The sequence below is a fragment of the Cyprinodon variegatus genome, unplaced genomic scaffold, assembly GCF_000732505.1.
Source record: "Cyprinodon variegatus isolate N-32 unplaced genomic scaffold, C_variegatus-1.0 Scaffold307, whole genome shotgun sequence".
In the NCBI taxonomy this organism is placed as follows: domain Eukaryota; kingdom Metazoa; phylum Chordata; class Actinopteri; order Cyprinodontiformes; family Cyprinodontidae; genus Cyprinodon; species Cyprinodon variegatus.
Window position 1 is genome coordinate 134,185 of NW_015150760.1, and position 22,538 is coordinate 156,722.

The 22,538-nt window shown below is 36.9% G+C and overlaps 2 protein-coding genes across 3 annotated transcripts in view; one reads left to right on the plus strand and one right to left on the minus strand.

Moving 5' to 3' along the window:
• phlpp2 (PH domain and leucine rich repeat protein phosphatase 2) overlaps positions 1 to 13,810 on the plus strand; it is a 27,410-nt gene extending 13,600 nt beyond the window's left edge. The window contains exons 6-14 of the mRNA XM_015384198.1: positions 1,446 to 1,541; positions 2,219 to 2,374; positions 3,288 to 3,488; positions 3,642 to 3,804; positions 3,887 to 4,017; positions 5,775 to 5,888; positions 6,795 to 6,989; positions 7,067 to 7,298; positions 7,383 to 13,810. Of these exons, the coding sequence (XP_015239684.1) occupies positions 1,446 to 1,541; positions 2,219 to 2,374; positions 3,288 to 3,488; positions 3,642 to 3,804; positions 3,887 to 4,017; positions 5,775 to 5,888; positions 6,795 to 6,989; positions 7,067 to 7,298; positions 7,383 to 8,654 (2,560 nt within the window). The 3' untranslated portion in view covers positions 8,655 to 13,810. The remainder of the gene's footprint in view (positions 1 to 1,445; positions 1,542 to 2,218; positions 2,375 to 3,287; positions 3,489 to 3,641; positions 3,805 to 3,886; positions 4,018 to 5,774; positions 5,889 to 6,794; positions 6,990 to 7,066; positions 7,299 to 7,382) is intronic.
• A 523-nt stretch (positions 13,811 to 14,333) lies between these two features.
• Positions 14,334 to 19,091, minus strand: LOC107090668 (MARVEL domain-containing protein 3-like). Of its 2 annotated transcripts, none has more exons than XM_015384208.1 (5): positions 18,875 to 19,091; positions 18,312 to 18,413; positions 16,182 to 16,427; positions 16,013 to 16,104; positions 14,334 to 15,735 (listed from the first exon to the last, which is right to left on the minus strand). In XM_015384208.1, the coding sequence occupies exons 3-5, from the start codon at positions 16,415 to 16,417 to the stop codon at positions 15,125 to 15,127; spliced, it is 939 nt and encodes a 312-aa protein (XP_015239694.1). In that variant the 5' UTR covers positions 16,418 to 16,427; positions 18,312 to 18,413; positions 18,875 to 19,091; the 3' UTR covers positions 14,334 to 15,124. The 2 variants fall into 2 exon arrangements, with proteins under 2 accessions (XP_015239694.1, XP_015239693.1); XM_015384207.1 differs by having other exon boundaries at positions 16,182 to 16,430.
• Positions 19,092 to 22,538: the final 3,447 nt, after the last annotated feature.

The following is a 22,538-nucleotide window of genomic DNA, read 5'->3' on the forward strand; positions in this document are numbered from 1 at the left end:
TTTATTTATTTATTTATTTATTTATTTTTTCTAAAATGCCCCAACTTCCACATAATATTCTGGATTCTTTACATATAAAATTGTTATTTTGACTAAAAATCTAATTTGACTAAAAATAATAATGTTTAAAATATAGCCTCTACTCTCTTAGACCATGTCATATGTGTTTGTTTTACTTTGAAATTTTAGAGAGCTTCTTTTTGAAAATGTGATGCTTTAAGATAAGATTAAATTAAATCATAATTTTATAATCTTAGCTTTAAAAGCCTGTTAAAATTAACCATATTGGTTGCATTTATGGGAAAACGCATAACACCATAGAAGTAGTGTTTGCTAATGTCTATGGCAATGCTACAGTGAGCGGCTAAGTCGTCAAAATGTTGCGCATTGTCACCAATGGGTTGTTGGAACTCTCCTATTCCAATGGCTCTGCTTTAGTCTGCAAACAGATCAAGGCAAAATAATGTTTTAATAAATAGCATAACCTTTGGATTTTCCTCTCAAGCTTAAATCAGTTTAACTCATTGCATTATTAAAGATGTTGTCATTAACTAAAACCTGTAACTGTTGCTCATATTTAAAAAAGTAACTTTATTTTTGATAAAAGCTCTACTTTCGGATAAATATTTAAAACCTATTGACATGAATAGGGCATTATTTTCACATGGCATAAACATCAGGTGCTTATTAAATGATCAATTTATTAGATTTGGATAAACGATCCTGCCGATAACACTGTTATTTTCAAACATGTTAAACATATTTAGAATGTTTTATTAAAAAAATCAAGTGTGTAAAAGTTGTATTTTTAGTAAATAAGTAAAATATTTTTAAAAGGGAAACATTTTGCCTGATTAAAATATAAAAGTATTTACTGATGAATTTTCACCACTGTTGCTACTTGAGAGGAAAAAGGGAGTCGTTATTTGTTATACTTATATATTTGCATTCCTATTGGATAAATCATAATTTCAAATTTCTTATTATTTCCAAAATTATGACGATATGTATCATGATTATGACCTGAAAGGTTAAAATGTATTACTTATTTAGTACTTCACCAACTATCTAGTACTACCAGCTATGTTTAGTACTACATAAAAGTGACTTTTACTGAGCTGCAAAGTTTTTTGTTTTAGTAGATTGCTTTGCTAGATTTACATTTTATATAACATTCTATCAGTTCAGAGGATTTTACATGTGGTTTAATTATCTTTTGTCTTGCAAACCATTATTGCACTAGCAATGTTGCATAACGACCAGATATAGAAAGTTGAAGCTGTCTCGAAAAAAGGCAGGAAATGTTATACAGACAAAAAATCAAAATAAATCCCAGTGGCCTGTTTATAATTCTGGAAATAAGAATGTTAGGAGTAGAATACATCAAAATGCCAGCTTTCCTCACTCTGAATGTCTGTGTGTATCTTTTATGTGTGTTGAGACAGGAATCTGTTGGAATATCTTCCAGACTGGGTATGTGACTGTCAAAAAATCGAGATGCTGGGAGTTTCGCAAAACCTGTTGTCTGAACTTCCATCCAGGTTAGAAAGTTTATTTTACATTTTTAAACCTTAAAAGTGCAAGAACGGTGATGAACTTTCAATGTTGATCATAATTTTCAATCATTTAGCTTTTTTAACCTTCTGTATAACATCCTCTTAAGACATATATCATGTTTATTTTCATACTTTTCTGGAATAAATGAATTCACTTGGGTTGTAAAAAATAGACACAAAATGTTTTTGTTTTTTTGGTGCATAAAACCCCCCTTTGCTGCTCCTTCCATTTGCGATTTATTGTTGAAGCATTATTTGATTTTTTTTTAGATTGCTTTTTAAATTTCCTTTTTGGCTGATGTTGAGACCTATGTAACATTTGTTTTTATTGTAATTTCTATCATGTAAATAGAGGAAGAAAAAGAAATATTTGCTTGAAGAATCAGCCAAAAATACCGGCAGCAAATATTGGGGATCAGTTAGACTAATGTCAAAATATTTTGTATCAGCAACAGCCTTAAAGAAAACTGTATCGTTTGATCTCTATTCCAAATTCTTCACAGGGCCCTACAAGGGTTGACATTTTTTTCTCAGTAAAAGAAGCATGACCATCCTGTTCTGCTTTAGACTGAATGATATTAAGGACAGATTGAATGGGTAGTGTGCTCATTTGAAAGTGAATATTTCTTTTTCCTGATTTCACTCTGCAATGTCTTTAATAGATTGTTGAACAGCTTGAGTTTGAGAAAGCTGCTGGCGGGGAACAACCACTTGCAGAGAGTGCCTGACCTCCTTGACCATATCCCTCTGGAAGCCCTTGACCTGCAACATAACAAGCTTGTGGGTCTTCCAGAGACTCTCTTCTGCAAGGCCTTAAAGTTAGTGTCCCAACCTTTGAAGTCTTTTTTATGATGCTTTTCTATAATTCTTCGTCCACAGGTTCCACAAGCTGTCTGTTCGTATGTTTCTGTGGACTGTTACTGTAACACAGTCCATAATGATTTTATGGAGAGAACGTGGTCGAGATCAATGCAGCATTCCCACTATAACTGGAGCATCCTGTGCTTCCTTGTTTCCTGCGTGGTAAACCACTTAGCACCCATTATCTGTTGAAAATCTCTGATGCACTTTATGGTCTCTAATGTGGAGACTTAATGGCAGCGACTTCTGAAAAAAAAATCTCTATACATTTTCTCTTAAAACTGTACATGCAGTGAACCAGAGGGGGGGGTAATTGAAACTCAGAAGATTATCACTATCTATTTTACTTATGCAGTAAAGAGCCACACAGCTAGCAAGATCTAAACAAGCTTTTAACCTTTATTGGCTGCTCCTCACCAAAGTCTGTTTGAAATCATGACAATAATCATACTTTACTGCTTCAAGTTTTATTACTGCTCAGTGAGTGATACACACCAGTAATGATTTTATAACGCCCATTACGTAAGAACTACTGCGATTCAAATTACTGCCACCCTTCTCCGCAGCTTAATGGATATGCAAATCAGTCCTCAGCTCGGTAGGATGTTTACCTCTGTGATTAACTGGATCCTCTGCAGAAAATGATAAATATTAAGAAGGAAATGATAAGACTTGAAAGCTATGTGAACCCTAAGTTGTCACCCTGAATGCTGTCGAGGAAAAGGCAATATTTTCCCTTCAGATTTTAATAGTTCCTGCTGCACTTTTCATCTTTATATGAAAGTATTTGCATTTTAGCTTTTACTTCTAGTTTAGTTAAGTATTTCTGATAATGATTAATATATTGTTTGTGCTTGTTTTCCTTTCTAGCCTTAAATACTTAAACGTGTCAGCCAATGCCTTAGAAAGTATTCCCCCCAGCAGCCAATCAGAGGAGAGCCTCAGCACGCTCCAGGAGCTCTACCTGACTGGGAACAATCTGAATGAGAACTGTGGTGCTCTGTTAGTCGGACACCAGAACCTGCGGATCCTTCACATTGCCTACAATCAACTGCTCTCCTTCCCCGCCAGGTTTGTTAACTAAGATTGTGAATCTTTTTTTTTTAGATAGTCTAACATCCCAATGACTGGAATAAATTTGTTAATATAACTTCTTGCTTGTACCATTTTTTTCACCATTTTATGTGTTTGGATTGTGTTTTAATGCATAACTCTTGTTTCCAGTAAGCTGAGTAAACTGGAGCTGCTGGAGGAGCTAAATGTAAGTGGGAACAAGCTAAAGACGATCCCCTCCACCGTTTCCAGCTGTAAGAGGCTCCACACTCTCATAGCACACTCAAATCAAATAACAGTCTTCCCAGAGATCCTCAACCTGCCTGAGATCAAGGTTAGATTTTTGCCTCTGTTGTTGGCTACACAAACCACACAGTTATCTGCCTCATGTGTGATCTGGATGTTTTTACATGCAGCTTGTAGATCTGAGCTGCAATGAACTGACTGAGATTCAACTACCTGACTCTCTGCCTGCTACTCTGCAAGAGTTGGACCTGACGGGCAACAGCAGCCTCACGCTGGAACACAAAACCCTCAACCTTTTCAGGTGAGCGTCCATGACTGCTCAGAACATTTTCCTAGTTGTAAAATCCTAAAATTATGACGATCTATGCAGCTTTGAAGAGCTAGTCTTAATAACAAAAAAGAACATTTCTCTAGGGTAGAAAGAATAAGGAAAGGAAGTTTCTCATTAAACACAAATATGAACATTAGAAAAAAGACATAAAAAATGTATAGCACAATTCAGTACATAGGCAATTTAAACTGCTTTACATTAATTAAAGAGTAAAATAAAAATAGATTAAAAAGAAGTAGTAAAGCAAAAAAAAAAAAAAACCCACAACCTTAAACTATAAACACCTCAGTTAGCAGTTTAATTTCAACAGTCAAAGGCAGCTCTAAAAAAATGGGTTTTTAACTTTGATTTAAAAGAACTCAGGCTTTCCGCACTTTTACAGTCTTCTGGTAGGTTGTTCCAGATAATTGGAGCATATGAACTAAATGCTGCTTCTCCGTTTTTTAGTTCTGGGTGCACAGAGTATGCTTGAACAAGAAGACCTGAGTGGTCTGGGAGGTTTATACACTGAAAACATATCTATAATGTATTTTAGTGCTGAACCATTCAGTGATTTATAGACTAACAGAAGGATTTTAAAGTCTATTCTCTGAGCAACAGGGAGGCAGTGTTAGGACTTCAGAACTGGGTTGATGTGCTCTACTTTCTTAGTTCTAGTGAGAACACAAGCAACACCATTTGGATCAACTGCAGCTGCCTGATGGACTTTTTAGGCAAACCTATGAATAAACTGTTGCAGTAATAAATCCTATCAAAGATACATTTAGGGGGTGCGAGGATGGTGCAGGGTTAAGCCTGTGACCCATGTGCAGAGGCTTTAGTCCTCAAAGTGGCCATCACAAGTACGAATCCTGACCTGGTGACCTTTGTGTCATGTTTCCCATCTCTCTCTAATCCCATTTCCTGTCTGCCTACTTTTGAAAAATACAAAAATAAAGGCCACTAGACCCTATAAAATTATCTTAAAAAAGATAAATGTGTGAATTAGTTTTTCTTTATCCTGCTTGGACATTAGTTCTTTAATCCTGGAGATGTTATTCAGGTGATAAAAGGCTGACTTAGTAACTGCCTTTATGTGCCTCTGAAGGCTCATGTGTGAGTTCATCATGACACCTAAATTTCAGATGTTATCAGTGGTTTCTAGCTGTACTGTAATAGCTTAAGCTAAATTAACTCTAGATCTATCCTACTTTGGTCCGAAGATTTTTTACCTCTGTTTTTGTTTTGATTCAGTTGTAGAAAATTAAGGCACATCCACATAATGATCTGTTCTAACCAACATTCTGATGGGTTCATAGTTACCTGGTGATGTTGTAATGTAAAGCTGTGTGTCATCTGCATAGTTATGGTAGCTGATCTTGTTTGCTATAATCTCAGCCAAGAGGAGCATGTAGATGTTGAATAGGAGGGGCCCCAGAATGGAGCCTTGAGGAACCCTGCCTGTGATTTTTCTAGTCTCTGATTTAAAGTTCCCTACTGATACATAAAAGTTCCTGTCCTTCAGGTAGGATTTAAACCAGTCCAGAGCGGTTATCAAAAAGGCTGACCCAGTTTTATAGACGCGCTAATAAAATCAAGTGATCAACAGTATCAAACGCTGCACTGAGGTCCAATATTACCAGAACATTGGTTCAATTAAATTTCTATCAACACTTTTTTTTTCAGGTTTTCATGTGTTTTATAACCACCTTGTTCTACATTGTTTCTGTGTTTTCTTGTTTCTTCAGTCACATTTCCACTCTAAAATTAGACCAGAAATCCGCCCCAACACCTGGAGACTCCCTGGGCCCCTCGACTCTCTGGAAGCACGGTTACTCTGAGATGAAAGGACAAAGGAATAAGTGTGTTCTCCTTTCATTTTTTGTATGATTAATTTTCAGTGGAGGTTAAAACTTTTTAGGTAATATTTATCATCATATAAGAAATTACATCATTGCATCACTGTAGAATGTAAGTAAGCCTGATTTAATGAAGGATGCAAGGGCAGATGCATTCAAATATTATTACCCCTCATGCACACACATTAAATCTCAAGATTCATCATTTTTTGTGAATTACCTCATTATTAGCTAATTCTGATTAGGTGCACTTTAAATAATGTACAGCAATGTGCAAAAATGTTAAGAATTTACCCTAATTTTTTCTTTTTTTCATAGAAGGTTAACATATTTGTTGATTTGTAGTATTTGATCAACGGATGCCAAAACAATAGACCATTTCATTACAAAATTATGGAATTAATACACACAACAGAACAATAATACACCCAACCCATTAACGATTTTTTTTTTCTTGCAAGTAGAACCATTATAATTATAGGCCTGTGTTTTTACATCATTCCATTCATATTGAGGAACCAAAGGGGCATAAATTACAACTCGCAGCATTCCTGACGATTTTCTATGGCAGTTGTGGATTCCCCAAAGGTCTTTGGTGCATTTGCCAATCATCCCTTAGGCTGTTAAGATTGATACAAGCCTTTTTTAGATCAGGGAGGAGCTGCAGGAAGTAACAACCTGTAACTGCTAAAAAAAACAACCTGAAACTACACAAATAAAAAAAAGCAAAGAACAGACAAATATGGTCAGAGTGTGATCCGTGTTGTGTTGTTGAGGAATTAACTTTTGAATCGGAATTAGTGCTTGGACTTAATCTGTTTCATGAAATGCTGTACTGCCAGATGTGTGGAATTTACACAGGACATTTATTCATCTCTTTGTGAGTGTGAATCTGTTTGTGTTGAACAGGTTGTGTGTTTCTGTGCTTGCTGTGGACTGTTTTGGAGACAGTGGTGAAGGCTGCTATGGTATCTTTGATGGTGACCGCAACGAGGAGGTACCGCGGCTCTTGCAGTGCACCATGGGAGATGTCCTTTGTGAAGAGCTACAGCACTCCAGTACTGACTCAGTGTATATGTGCAACACCTTTCTTACTTCACACAGGTAAGACAAACAATATGGCTAATGTGTTTTTTTCTTTTATAGACCAAGTTACTAAGTGTTTTCTTCTTGCTGAACAGGAAATTGGGCATGGCTGGACAAAAACTAGGTGCTTCTGCCTTGTTGTGTTACATTCACCGTGAGCAATCCGAATCTGGGGGTTGCTTTAGCCTTACTCTGGCCAACGTGGGAACGTGCCAGGCAGTTCTGTGCCGTGATGGACGGCCTGTACAGCTCTCAAACGTTTTCAGCTTGGAGAGCTCTACTGAGGAAATGGAGAGGGTTAAAGTCAATAAGGCCATTATAACAGAGGTAATACTCCCATTAAATGTAATAGCTGTAAATTCTATATGTGAAGATGTGATACAACATCCTGTGGCATCATTTCTCTTCTAGGATAACAAAGTGAGTGGAGTAACATGCTGCTCCCGCCTGTTGGGCTGCTCATATCTGTCTCCCTGGGTGCTACCAAAACCTTGGGTGCACACTGAGCCACTCTGTGCCAAGGATGAGTTCCTGATCCTGGGTAACCGGGCCCTTTTTGAGAGGGTGTCTTATAAGGAGGCTGTTCACACAGTGCAGGCTGTGAGAGATCCATGTGCTGCTGCCAAAAAACTGTGTTCTCTTGCCCAGAGTTATGGCTGCAAGGACAACATCGGCGCCGTGGTGGTGTCACTGCATGTTGGTGAGGACAGCTGCACTTGTGAGCAGCCGGTGCTGAGCGATGAACTGCGGGGTCCACCCCCTGCCCCTGTGCCAGTGTCTGTGACCACTTGCCCCAGTGATCCAGGTAACCTCTCATCAAGCAGTGGCATCGGTACTGAGCTCAGCAGTGAGACATCAGCCTCAGAAGTGGGCAGTGAGGCCGGGTCTACCGCTTCAGATGAGCACCCATCCTCTGGTTCTGCATCTCGCCCAGAGAGGCGCTGCAGCGTCCACCCCGCTCCTACGCTCTGTGGGATCATGGTGCCAGGTTCAGCTGCAACAGGAACCCATCCTGGTGTTTTCCAGCGCCAGCCCTCCAGTGCTACATTCTCAAGCAACCAGTCTGACAATGGCTTGGACAGTGATGATGAAGCTCCCCTTGAGGGTGTCATCTCTAATGGTAGCAAATTAGAGGTAGAGGTAGACATTCACTGCTGTGCTTTCCAACTTCGGTCAGGGCCCACTGAGACCCCCAAAGAGCTGAATCTCGAAAATCACGATAGTAAAATGCGCAGACAGAACAGCGTGGTGGTTTCTGCTACGAACGGCTGTCTGCTGGCTGTATGTGGGAGGGAAAATGGAGACCTCAAGAAGTCACCTTCCACATCCAGCCTGTTTGGTAAAAAGCTATCCAATGGATCTGTGGTGGCCCTGGAGGACAGTCATAACATAATTGAGGTGGCCCTGGAAGCGCCTAAGAAAAAATCTGGCTACTTCACTGCCCCAGCTCAGCAGGACCCAGAGGATCAACTAATTGTGCCTCCTGGTCTTGAGCAGGAGGTCAGGGAGCAACTGAAAGGCCAGAGTCTTCTTGTCTCAGGCATCTCCACACCCCCAAAGCTCACTTGTGGAAAAGATCCACTGTGGGATCAAACACACCCTCAGCCATTTGCCTCCAGCTTTGTTCCAGGGCCAGGACTTGGTACCATTCTGCAACAGGAAGTCTATGATACAGCCCTCTAGGACACTGGAGCAGCCCTTTGGCCTCAGTTTGGATTGTGCCATTTTGGGGATAAGGAACTATCTCCCACAGCCGGTATAGTTGGAAAATGTTGCCATTTAAATCTTTTTTTTTTGAAAGACAAGAAAAAGCCTTTAGAACTTTGTCAATAACTTGTACTGTGCCATTAGAGATAAACGGAATATGCTCTTAGTATTCATGACAATAGGGCTGAACAAGATTTCCACATGTCCAATATGTCAACAGCATTTCCCTTTACTTCAAAAGCTAAGCAGTTTGTAGGGTACAGAGAACATTGTGGTCATCCTTCAATTCAGGAACCCAAAGGTGTCTCAGGTCCTGCGGAGATGGATTAATGTTCAAGCTTGAAAAAGTGCCTATTACGAACGACACATCAGAGAGTTCAATGCATCCAGGTTAAGTGTTGGGTTGAGAGCATGTTTTAGTTACATTTAGACAGGGCAGAGTCTTTCCAAACACTCAACAATTATTGACATATTTTTATTGCTATTAAAGATTGGCCTGTTGTTGTCTTTAATTAGCTCAGAGAAATATATTGAAAACATTACTTTTTATCTCACCCAAATATAGCCTAACAAAGTGAAAGTAAAGTAATGTTTAACCCCAAAGCTCATGTTTAGATCTTTTCACAGATTATTCTGTGCACCACAGATTCATATTGTCTGAACAGGAAGTGTTTGCCTAGTGGTTAGAGCAGTGCACTTGTGCTTTGAGAAGGGTGCCAGTAGCTGGTTCGATCCCCACAGCCTTCACTCTGGGTCTCTGAGCAAGATTCTTAACCCCCACATTGCTCCCCGGCGCGCCGCACAATGGCAGCCCTCTGCTCCCCAAGGGGATGGGTTAAAGGCAGAGGGTTAGTTTCTCCAGTCTGAGATCAATAAAGTTCAATTATTATAAAGTAATATCATAATTTCCACATTTCTTCTGTATAAATCTGTCAAACTAATATCTAGAAATAAAACTAGTGGGTTAATCTCTTCACACATAAGTAAGTTTATATAGAGATTACCCTATGATAATGAACTAATTGTTTAGGTTATATTTGTGGTATTTTTCTTACAATTTAAAAGGAAAAATCATATTGTTAATGTTGACCGAAAGGGCAATCATTTTGTCCTTAAATTTGGGGTTTTTTTTTTTTTTTTTTTTAGTAACGGAACAAAAAAAACATTTGAAGAGAAGAATACATTAGCGGCCATTCAGACTGGCCCTTCGCAGTCAAAAGCCAGCCGAATGGCAGCCCACTTCCCCTCAACTCCTAGCAAAATCGCCTCCGACTTCCAGCCACTAGAGTTACCCCCTTCTTTTCCTGGGCATGAATATTTTTTTACTCTGACTCCACCCTTTTACTGATTTACAGGGTCTGACCAGGAGGAGGCGCTTCTCTTTAGATCTTACTGTCCACAAATCATGACAGAAATAACATTTTAGGACAAAGATTGATGTTTAAAGAGGAATTGTAGGGAACCAGCCAAGGACCAGCCAAGTAACTGCCTGCTTGCTGCTAAAATGACTAATTTTGGCTTTTTTTTGGAAGCAGTTTGGCATTGAAGATTTTTATGGTATCTTTACTGAGTTGAAGTGAAAATATATAAATATTAAACTTATATTTCTAATGATAAAAACAATATTATGACTTTAAGCACATTTTGATCATTAATTTGAACTAATCGTATAGATAATCGTCAGCTTGCAAACATAAAATTATGTTAGATTTGCCCTCTGTTTGAAATCTCTGTTCATGCTAACTTATTTTTAACACTTGAAACATGTTCATTTGCTGACAGTTTATCCTTACTAATGAATATATATTATATTTTATAGGTACATAAGGAAGAAACCTCAACAAAAGATACATTTTTTTTTTTTTTTGCATTGATTAATTTACTGTTTCTTCTTCACCTGAAATTTTAAACCTAGAAGTTGCTTTTCACTTAAGTCTGTGTCCAGATTAGGGACATGGGATCTGCCAGGCCACGCTGAGAATCTGGCGGGCATAAACAACCTATAGCTAACTCACTTTCTTTAAATTAACATCTATTAATCAGATCAAATATTGTGGGGTGAACAAAATTCTGAGAATAACTCTACGATCCTTCAGACCATTTTGTAAAGATTACATTTTGGGCTTAGAGACTCATTTTGTTGTGACATAATTCAAGCTGTTTTTTCTTCCTATGTACATTTCCATATGCACTGCATTCCTTCCATTGGTTAATGCTTTATTCGATCTCAGCACACAATGAATAAAATATGGGGGCAACAGAAGTGTATAGGCTATCATAATATCATATGTACTGTTAATACCCATGGCAAAGATGTGATAAAAGCCTTAAAATATTTTTTTTTCTAAGAGGGAGATATAAGAACTTTTAAGAGGAGACCCTCCTCACTGTTTGGTAAAATAAACATGTTCAAGTCTTGTTTGTCACATTTTAGTTTGTCAGAATGGCTTGTTCTAGGTAGTCTAGAAGTGGAAGGGCAGAGAGTAGGCAATTTAATATAATGGTAATCAACTAAAAAACAAAACTATCTACTAAACTTAGATCTGAAATTTAAAAAGTTTCTATTATATAAGAAAAAAAATTGCCATGGTTCCCAGTAACTGTGGCACGGGCAATTTTTTAAAACATCCCCTTGTTGTATTTCCCCTTCAAAGTATACATGTAGTTAATACCGTATTTACTGTTTGATTAGTCTTTCTTAAGTTTATATTATTCTGCTGAATGTAATATTTCATTTTTTTAATTTTTACCTGCAATGTTTATAGATCTAAGGGTTGCTATACCCAAGGAAAGAAATCACATTCATATTTATTATATCTAAACTATCAGGGGAAATTCAGTATTGTGCTGCCGTGGAAACCTCAGTGTATCCAGGACTGAATGCCTCCATCTCTCCCTTTTTCTTGAAAGTGAGGCAGCTTAGCTGCTCTCCTAAAGCTCTAATCTTTGTTAACTTATATAGTAAATTATTATAATATTAGTTTTACAGGTTATTTTCTTATTAAACCCAAGCTTCTGTAGTTTTTTTATTTAACATCTCTATTGGAACTGTTGAGACTAAAGCTTTTTTGCCTTAAAGAAAATTCATTTTAGAAATAATTTCTTTGAGTTGTCCTTCCTTGCTTTGTTTCTCTAAGAATAGAGTAAAAAGGCCAATATTTTCTCTACAAGAAAAGATAAATGTGTCGTTATTTTTACTCCTTTTACTAAAACAACATAAGAAGAACAAGCGAACCGGAGCTTCCAAACTAAGGTTTCAAAAGGTCTAAGGAGTTTGTCCATAATAAAATCTCATTTTCTTTTCTGCAAAGTTTTTCAACCTTCAACAAAAGAAACACCAGTATAACCACTTTAGGAAATAGAATGCGCGTTAGTACATTGTGGGATAGCATATCGCTCTGGTTCTGTTTACACGTGCCATTTTTATACCAACTTAAAGTTCTGTTTTCTAATCAGACTGGACGTAATTCATTGCTTGTAGCCATGACTAGCAAATATTATGTTGATTTTTTTTATTAGTTTTGAACAAAATTTAAAAATGAAATTTTCCTGTTCAAAACAATGAAATAAAATTTGTAAATTTAAACTGTAATCATACTTACTTTCCAATTCCTTAAATTATTTTTCAAAGATTATACCAGGCTATGTTTTACCTATAGAGCACTTTGATGGCTAATTCTTGTCACTTTATCAACCCATGTCGGGGATGCCAAACACATTGGACAGTGTGGGTCTGATGTCCACGATCAGAATGCATCTAGTATCTGGAGTCGAGTCTGTGAGACATTCCTGGACACTGCAGACATTCTAAGACAGATAATGATTGTCCAAGTCAACAGATAGGAACTTGATCTTTCCCAGAGGTTTCAAAAACAGTGTGATTCTTTGAGTTCTCTTGTAAAATATGCAACATGTTAAGTGTAAATATAAATGTAATGAAAGTGTCACTGATACCACATAAATCCTGTCAGTCAAAACGTCTAACTATTGAGTGCTGTGTGTATGTCTGATGTAGTTGAGGTTGTGCTTATATGTTGCATAGGGCATTTTGTGTCTGTCCATCCCTTTGACCTACTGTCTTTGTGCTTTGCTGCCAGTCTAAAAATGAATATGACATTTCTCTGTAGTTTTCACCAAACTGAGTCAATTTTTAACTCTTAACTATCTAACTGTGCCTGTCTCCTCTTTGATGCCATATTAGGGTTTGAATTTTTCAGCTTCTTTTAGTTTCTGGTGAGGGAGTGATTGTGCCCGGAAATTAGTCAGAATGGGGCACAGAATCAGGAAGAGGGAGCTGTGAAGAATGATTTGAAAAAAAAAAAAATAAATCACTTAGCACAATACTCAATAAACATTTCTCACAAGCAAGTAGAGGGAACATACATGAAAGCAGATGACAGTTGTTTTTTCTTCTCCTAATTCAGTTAATAACTTTAACAGAATACTTTCTCTTTCCACGACTGAACAAGCTTGCAAAATATCTGTTTCTGTGTAGTGAGAAGTGCATGCATGCCTGTGTGACCAATGGTCTGACTGTAACTCTGTGTGAACTGTGAACGAAAATGATCAGAGGCACTCCAACTGTATAATATGTGACCAAAGTAGCCGCTGTTCAATGTTATGTTTCCTTCCTGCAGATTATTTTTTTAAATATGCTTGATATAGTTGTTTTTTTTCTCAATGCCAAGAAGCTTGATGTTTATTTTTGTACTTGATTTTATCATGCATATTTCTATATCACTCTTGCTTCAGAATTGAAACCTATTGGGATTCCTCAGAAAACTGGCACTCATTAATGCACCATTGAGGGTACTATGTGTAACTGTATTTCATACTGGAAGCATGTCCTAAACTGAGAAACATATAGTATATACGAAATATGATTTATTTGTATAAAATGAAGCATATTCAATATATTTTTTCCTAGCATGCAGATTGCTGCTAAAATTTATGTTGAGTATTAAATAATGACATTGTTTAGGAATGGAGATAACAAATAGCACTTTCGCTGTTTTTCAGACAGACTTATACTCATTTGAACCTGTGAAATAAAAGATAATCACTTTTTTTTTATTTCAGATGCTGCTAATATTATTTTCAATTTTTAATGAGTTTTTTTTAATTAACTTTAAGCCAAGTAGCAATAAAACTTTTTACTGTGAGTGGTTTTGTCCAGCATTCATTTTAATTACCATGTTAATTGTCATTATGAGCTGCAATTTATGCACTTCCTCTTGTCAGTCAATCTTATCCCTGCTGTTTACTACAGAGATAATTTTACTTTATTTCAAAAAGTATTTCACTTTCAATGTATATTTACTGAACTTCGAATCCAACTTACCAGCAAAACATTGCATTCTACGTGAAATTTTAAACTTCTATACAAGCAGTGCTTTAATGTGTCTCTAAAGGGTAAGCAACGCTCTGAAGTGTAATATTCAAAAATTTTTAATTTTTCATATTAAAAATGACTTGACTAGATGATAAGTACAGAATTCATGCACGCAACAGTGTAAAACACAGACCAAAACTTATCTGTTTTGCTTCAAGGCTGTTTTTTTTTTCTTCTTTAAAATCAACATGCACCTACGGTTAATTTTGAAATATTATTTTTTATTTCTTATCTTTTACTCATAAAGACATGAGGGTGGGGTTTAACAAGATGTAAACATAGTACAAAGAAATCTGCAAACTAAAAAAAAAAAGCAAAATTGCCAGAACTGTTATGCTTTCTTGTGAACATCTAGTATACAATTAATATCACTTTAGACAATACAACTACTACTACTTACATATTATGAACATATCTTCCAGTATGTAGTTTTTCTTTGATAGTATATTTTTTTCGACATAACGGATACTACATGGTAAGATCAGAAGCACTACCGTGTCTCCATAACTGTAACATCAGCACTTTTCCTGACAAAGTAGGTGCCACTCGAGTTAAAAAAAAAAAAAAAAAAAAAAGAATCTTAGTACTAATAATATACATTAAAGCAACAAAACTACAGCCATTAACTTTTTTTCTTGTTTAAAGAATATATGTATTTGTTTACACTTTGTAGGACTTTGGTTCAAAGGATAAGCGGTCATACAATTTTTTTTACAAATATAGTTTAGCAGTTTAAGATTTTCCTTTAATTTTTATAAGAAACAATTCTAACGATTGCTTTAAAATAGTAAATTAAAGAGTTCTGAATTTGTTTCACCAACTCCAGCTGGGCATTTTAGCTGTTCTATTAAAATCACCTCATTTGTTTTTCACCAGGAGGCTAACTTTTCTGATTTATACAGTGCACTTTTTCAGTATTATGCTTTATTTGCCAAATAATACAATATTATACACTATTTAAACTGTTAATACAATAAAATATGTACAGAAAAAAAGAAAATACATAAAACGTATTAATACATTTGTTTAAAAATGGCACTAAATGAAAACCTGTTTATAAATGATTGTCTTCATTTGTTATTCCCGTCTTCAGCTCTTGCATTGATCTGTAGGCTCTCACAGCTAACACCCCACCAAAGATGAAAACAAAAATCCCTGCCACCCCAAACAGTCCTCCTGCAATATCTGCACCATTAAAGCGGCACTCAAAACCATTATGCCCTTTGCTCTTGTACATTTGCTCCCTCTCCTGACAGATGGGGTTTTGGTAGGTTTCCTGTATTTTAACAAAATAGATCACTAGCCCGGCGACATAACCCAAGCTGATCAGAAAATTCACAATAGCCTCCACCAACAGCATGGGGGGCCTGCGATAAGGAACCCTAAAGATACCCAGGGCAAACATTACAAGGGCATAGATCATCAAAATCACGCCACAGGCCAAAGCAAAGGCATAGGGTGGCCGCTTGAGCTGGTTGAAAAGGCGGTCCAGCTCTTGGACCCTGTTTGAATCTGCTCCAGTGAAGGCGTTGGCGCCACCAAAATAATAATGGTAAATTCCTCCGAAGCTGGCCAAGTCCCGGTAACCCCCGTTGTTGCTGTATGGCACTCCGGCACAAATTATGATAAAAAGATTTAAAGCCACCTCCATTAACTGGCAGATACCTGAGAGATGTGAAAGAAGAAAGCGGCAAGATCAACGTTAAAACTAAAAATATGTTCCACCAATTAAATACTGCAGACTCCAAGCAAACATGCCAGATATCCATAGACCACAAGTTAACTTAATATTAGAGAACCCAAGGCTTTAATGAGTACAATTAAAGTCTATATGTACAATTTAAGTGGAAATATACTAAGCAGTAATTATTACTATAAGAACTAAGCAGCAGAACTAAGCAGCTCTAATGAAAAGGTCCTCGAAGTGAATAAATATACTTGCCTCTAGTGGTTAGAGCGTATCTTAAGTTGTACAAAGCTTGTCTGTGCTTTTGCTGATTGACCTCAGGGTGATAGATTGATGTTTCTCTGGGCCTACAAAGACAATAGTTTTTTCATAGGGGGTAATATAATGTTTACAGAATAATATTGAGTATTGGATGTTGTCTTACAGTGTTGAGGGTCTTATGTCATATGGATATGCACCTGCCCCCTGGTAAACAGATGGACTTGTCACTTCTCTCTTTCCGCTCTCCTTGGTTCTTCTGTCAGTGACTCGCTCCTCCTCATCTCTCGGGTTTTGGCTGCGTCTCTGGTTATTATAGTGCTGTCCCCTGTGTGAGTAATCCCTGCTCATGTACTCTGCAGGTGCATCACTCCTCTGATGGTGTCTTCCTCTGTCTGGCATCTTCCTTTACCTGCTGAAGAAGATTATTGACTCCAATAAGCAAAGTGGATGGTTGACATGTGTCTCTGTGCAAGAAGAGGGAACCTATAAGACACTGCAAGCAGCAAAGCGGAATATTTATGGTTCAAACCAGATATTTCCATATTCTGTTTTTTTTTTATTAAACCCAACATATTGACTAACCTTTCTTTTCTTACTGTCTGATATTTAATCAGACTAAATGCTAATTTGGCTCAGTTAAGATGAAATATTTTCATTCAGCATGAGAAGTGTTGCAGAGCATTTCCATAACATTTGGTAGCCTTTCCGATAGCTAAATGACTTAACTATAGCCTTCCAAAGGTTTCTCACTTCAGTGACATTTTGGCTTGTTCTTTCTTAAACAACTAAGCTGGGTTTGTAGGGCCCTTTCCACAGAAGTTTATTTTTTGTCCAATTTTTATTCAAACTTAAAATCTCATATCTTAAAATCTTACATTATTGCTTATTTTTTCATGAAGTGCACAAGTTTCTTTATGAACAAAACACCTCCATAATATGATGCTGCCTTCATCTTCACAGGTGGGATGGCTTTCGTTCACCAAAACAAAATGCACCAATCTCCAAACTTAACCAGAATCCTAATGGCATCATCATTATCATCTCAGTATTCCCAAATAATTTTTACTCTGTAAAATTCTACAATGCTTGATTGATCGTGAAATAAATAAAGAAATGCTGCTGTAACGGATTGTTTTTACAAATGGTAGATGCTAACAGCTGTATAGATCTCTAGATCAATGCATAGAATACTTGCATTTTGCATATCATTCACCATAATATAATGAGTATGTTATAAAAGAGTTTTCGGACCTACCAGCTGATTTGTTGCCAAAGTATGATAATTAGCTGCTATGTGGAAACTTTAATGTTCATGTCTGCTATCCTGCTAACATGCAGGCAAACATGTTTTCAAAGCATTTGTGATTTGTTTAGCTCGACTCCATCAGTGTTATGGCCCACACAGCATTATTTACTAACTAGCATGGTTCTCTGGGTTCTGTTAAAGAGAATTGGGACGCAAGTATTTCAGACCACTTCTCCACCATCCTTCCTGTCCTAAATTCTATGATGCCAGCGCATCTTCTCTGGTTTATCACAATATGTTTGACAGATTAAAGTCAGGCATCAGATCCCATCATAGTACTGAATCCAGTTCAGAAAGATATCCTCCTGTCGCTTGATGCCAAAGGAATCTCTTACTGGTAATGTTGGAGTTACAAGTCACTGTGGACTATCCAATCCTCATTACCCATAGCAGATCAGCCTTCAGGAAACACTGCTTGAGTGATTTAAGTAATATTTAATGGGCATAACTTTCTCTATGGTGTTAGATGAGCTGCCCTCCTCCTCTATTCACCTAAGCTCTGGAGTGCCGCACGAATCGATTCAGGAACCTGTGTTCCTTCTCATTTAAACTTCTACCGTTAGGACCCTCTCTTGCACATTGTAATCTCACTTTACATCTGCATGCAAGATTATTTCCAAATCTATCTGCTGGCCACCCCTTGTGCTTTACTCAGTTTAAACTTCTTTGACGGCTGCCTAAAGAAAATTAAACCGAGACTCTCTAAAAACTCTCTCAAGCAAAATAATTATAATTACAAATAGATTTTACTTAATGCATCTATAAGGCAATGTTACATTTTTTCAGTAGATGTATTTTCCCCCCTTACCCCAATCAGGTTGTAAAAAAAAAAAAAAAAATTAAAAGGATGAAGCTTAAAGCTGCTTAAACTTGACAGACAAGTTCACCCTGTGAACACCAGCTTTGTTTCCACCTTCACCTGTTACTTTAAGTCCAACCATTCCTCAGCTGAGGTGATCTGGAGAAATCTGTGCATATCTCTGTTACCTCTAAATTCGGTTACAGCAGTGCTTTCCCGTTGGTATCAATCAGTCATTGGTTTTCTGCTGCTCAGCGCGTAAACATGATCACTTTCCAACCCTTTCCTCTCTGAAAGGATAGGAGCATAACAAGATTCATTTCAGTGGAGTTAATGACATGAAACAGGAAAGATGAAGAGTCACTTAAAAGAGATATGATGAGGAGAACCTGGGTAATATTGTAGTATACATAAAAACATAGTAAACTATCCATGGAAAACAAGTTGCAGAGAGATGTAAGCGATAATATAGTGGACATTTACTTAATGTTATGAAGCTAAAATACATTAAAGTCTGACAACTTAAAACCATAAGATTCGGCGGTACATAAACCCTCCAAAGAAAAGAATAGTATTTGCAGACAGTGATCTTTTTTTAATATACATTAGTGCTCGTAGCAACGCTTGCGCCATTGCAGGAATTTAACAATGTCCGGGGTTACTTTGGGCTATTAAAACTGGCATTATTGTGCTTTTATGTAGAAGCTAATATATATATATTTTTTACTCCCTCGTCAGCTTTTAAGCTTACCTTGTTTTCGTTTACAGCAGAGCCAAACAATCAACCTGTAACCAAAAACTTCCTGATGGAGAGTTCCACTTCAAACACCTGTCCTGACCACGCCCACTTAAAGTGAAACTTCTGTTTAGCGTGTAACTTATCTGACCGAATAGCTATAAAGTTATTATACCGAAAAAGAGTAGGTCAGAGTTAATCCATCCATTTCCTTAGGGTCGCGGTGGGGCCAGTGCATATCTCTGGTAGTCTAAGGGCGAGAGGCGGGGGGCCACCCTGGACAGGTCGCCACTCTGTCGCAGGCAGAGGCGTAGCCAGAAAATCCTAATAGGGGTGGCCGAAAGGCACCAGAACCTTATGGTCAATCCACAATCTTTCAACAGGAACACACACACACAACATCCATATTTTCTAAATAAAGACAAACTATACTTTCCTGCAGCCTTTGCTAACAAATAGATAGATATATTTAAACTTATATGCTGTATAAATAAAAGGTATTGTGGACAAAAATTTTTCAGGTTTGAGTTCTGAGGCGTACATGTCATCACCTACTTTTATCAATAATCATTCTGCAAAAACATATATATATTTAATTACTAATATCCACATTTTTATGTTATTATGAAAGTAGATCTTTATCTATGATTTCACTGAAGACTTATAGATGACCTGCAGAGGCACATACATTTATCTTTAACACAAATAATTCAAAATTAAGTTCTGAAAAGAGCATGAATCCTGTATCTATCATCTTTAATGTTTTTATATAGGTGTGCATAATCAACCACGTTGTTTCTGTTGTCAAGTAGTTGTTAATATATGAAAAAATTTAAATCTTGAAGTTTGAACATTCCCCTTCAGAGTATTACTGCTGCCCCCTACTGTATTAGAGGGGGAAAAAATGGTAGGGGTGATCCCAAGGGTGGCTCCTGGCCCCCCATCTAGCTCCGCTCCTGGTCGCAGGACCAGAGTCAGTCACTGTTATTGAACATATCCATCAGTTGATCAAGGAAGCTTCACAGTGTTTTTTTTTTGTTTTTTGTTTTTTTTTATATGGATGAGTTACCCTACAGTTAGTTTAGGGAATTATAACATAATGGAGTTAAATAACCTTTATTCATATAGTCTCATTTGGAAACAGCTTGAAAACTAGAAGACCTCTGTACAAACAAGAATAGTTTGAAGGCTATTTGTTTGTGATGGATTTAACTTCAATAGTCCGGAGAATTGTGATTGACACCACAACCCGGACACAGAGCACGAGGTCACAAGTTTTGTTCGCAAGTTTATTCGCTTTACTTAAATCACTTCCGCCGATCAAAAAGATGCCTTTCAAAATAAATTTCACTGGGAAGTAATTTAAATTGTTACTTAAATAACTGAGTGCTCTTTGATGTATTTATTTGTGCACATTTGCATGAGAGAACCTGCTTAAAAGCAGCTTTAATCATGTGTCTATGCGTTTTGATGAAACAGATTCCTGTTTACGGAGAACAATTATTAAGATTTCATCTTAACATGACGATATTTATCATTATATCAAACCGGCTTCCATAGTCTCACCTAAATTAATCACTACATTTTTTTTCTTCACTATAGTTTAGATGAAATAACGTTCTTCAGCCAAGGGTGTTTTTGACATGGCCCGTATCGTGTGGCATTGGAAAAGGGGTCAGTTGAGGAAAATGTAAAAAAAAAAAAAAAATCTTATCAGTCGGCTGTGTCTTGAAAAAGTTTCTATGTATTTTATTTGGCGAAACTCATTAGGGATTTAAGGTGCACATGTATTAAGTAAGCGTTCCCGACTAAGAGCTGAAAGCAGCAGAAATAGGTTCTGTGCTCTGTACAGGACTGCATTGTATTTCCTGCCACACCAACTGGTTAGAGGGTGGTAAAAAGGAAGTCCTCGCCCACTCAGATCAAAAAGTCCTCCCTCTATTCAGATCAAAAATGCAACCGTTTGAGATTCAAGTCTAGGCATTGGCCAGTATGAAATAGTGGTAGCCTAGTGGTTAGGGCATAGGGCTTGGAATGCTGAGCTTGTGAGTTTGAAGCTCACTCCCACAGACTGCCTCTATGGCTCTCTGAGCAAGACCCTTCACCCCTGGGTGCCCCATGATGGCAGCTTCCCGAGGGGATGGGTTAAATACAAAGGTAAATTTCTCCAACGTGAGATCAGTAAAGTTCAATTATTTGTTATTTATACATTTTTATTATTTTTAACATAGTGTAATGCTGAAAATAAATGTTGGGCTCCATGAAGGTTCTAGGTTTGAATCCCAATGTGTATTGCCTGTACTTATATAGCACTTTATTTCAAGTCAGGAGAGTTGACAAAAATACTTTACACTACATTCAGTCACAGCACACTGATTGTTGTAAGCTACATTGGATTCACAGCTGTCCTGGGGCTCACTGACAGAAGTGAAGTTGCCATAAAACTGGTGCCACCAGGCCTCTGACCACCATCAGTTTGCAATGCGAGTGAAGTGTCTTGCCCAAGAAAACAACAACACTACAAGGTGGAGGTGGGGCTTGTACTGACAGCCCTCTGGGTGCAGGGAAAACTGCTGCATTTGTGCAAGGAGTTTGCAAGTTCTCCAAGTAGGAACTCCTGGAGCCTCCTATAGTCAAAAACATAACTATTAGGTAAATTGTTGACTCTAAATTGCCCTTAGGTGAGGGCATCTGTCTGTATATTGTAAATTCTCAGCTGCTGTTGAGGTCTCTTGATGGCTATTAATATTGTAGTATGGAATATGAAGCCTGACTTTATAAAATATTGCACTTGAATAAGTAGAACAGGCAAAGTTGTTCAAAGTAAAATAATACATTCAAAACTGTAATGGACCAGTCAAATTAATTATGTAATGCAGAAAAGAGGAAGGTGTACAAGCATTATTGAATATTGTTAATTATTTCTTTGTTGTTTTCTCAGTTGAACTAGTTGAATCACTTGTTCTTTTTTAAATTTTGATAATGTAGTAGATGTTTGGTAATACACAAGTGAAAATAATTAACAAAAGTTACAAGTTGCTCAAAATGAGGTGGGAAAAACTGTTGTGGGATGCCCATATAGAACTAATGTGAAAACAATACATAATATTAAGGTGTGGTTAACAGTAAAACACAAACTAAAGTTATTTCTCATAAATTTATTAAGATCTCAATCACATTAAATTAAATCAAGTACCTTACCAATTGCAGTTTTAAAACGGTAGTCCCTTCATAAGAGACATTGATGTCCCTTACTTGTTTTTTTTTACATTTCACATATTTACACATTTTACATATTTTTTTTCCTATTTTGTGTTTTTCAGTAACTGTGTTACATTTCCTCATATTGTCTAAAATATTTACATTAATGTTCTTGATTATTCTACTGTATGGATAAAGACAACATTCCTACATCTAGAAACAATGAGTTCTTTATAAGATATTGTACTAAAGGGATTATTATAAAAGTAACTATAAAAGTAAACTGTTAGCTTAATGTATATCCTACTATAAATTAAAATCCAATTTGTATAAGATAAAATACATTTGTATGGCATACCGGTAAGTAGCCCTGACCTAGGGGCCCTATACTATCCTAATTCCAGACTTTATAGTGAATAAATGTAAATGCTGGCTTGTCAACTTTAAGATTACTTGTGTGAGTATAATCTGAATAAAA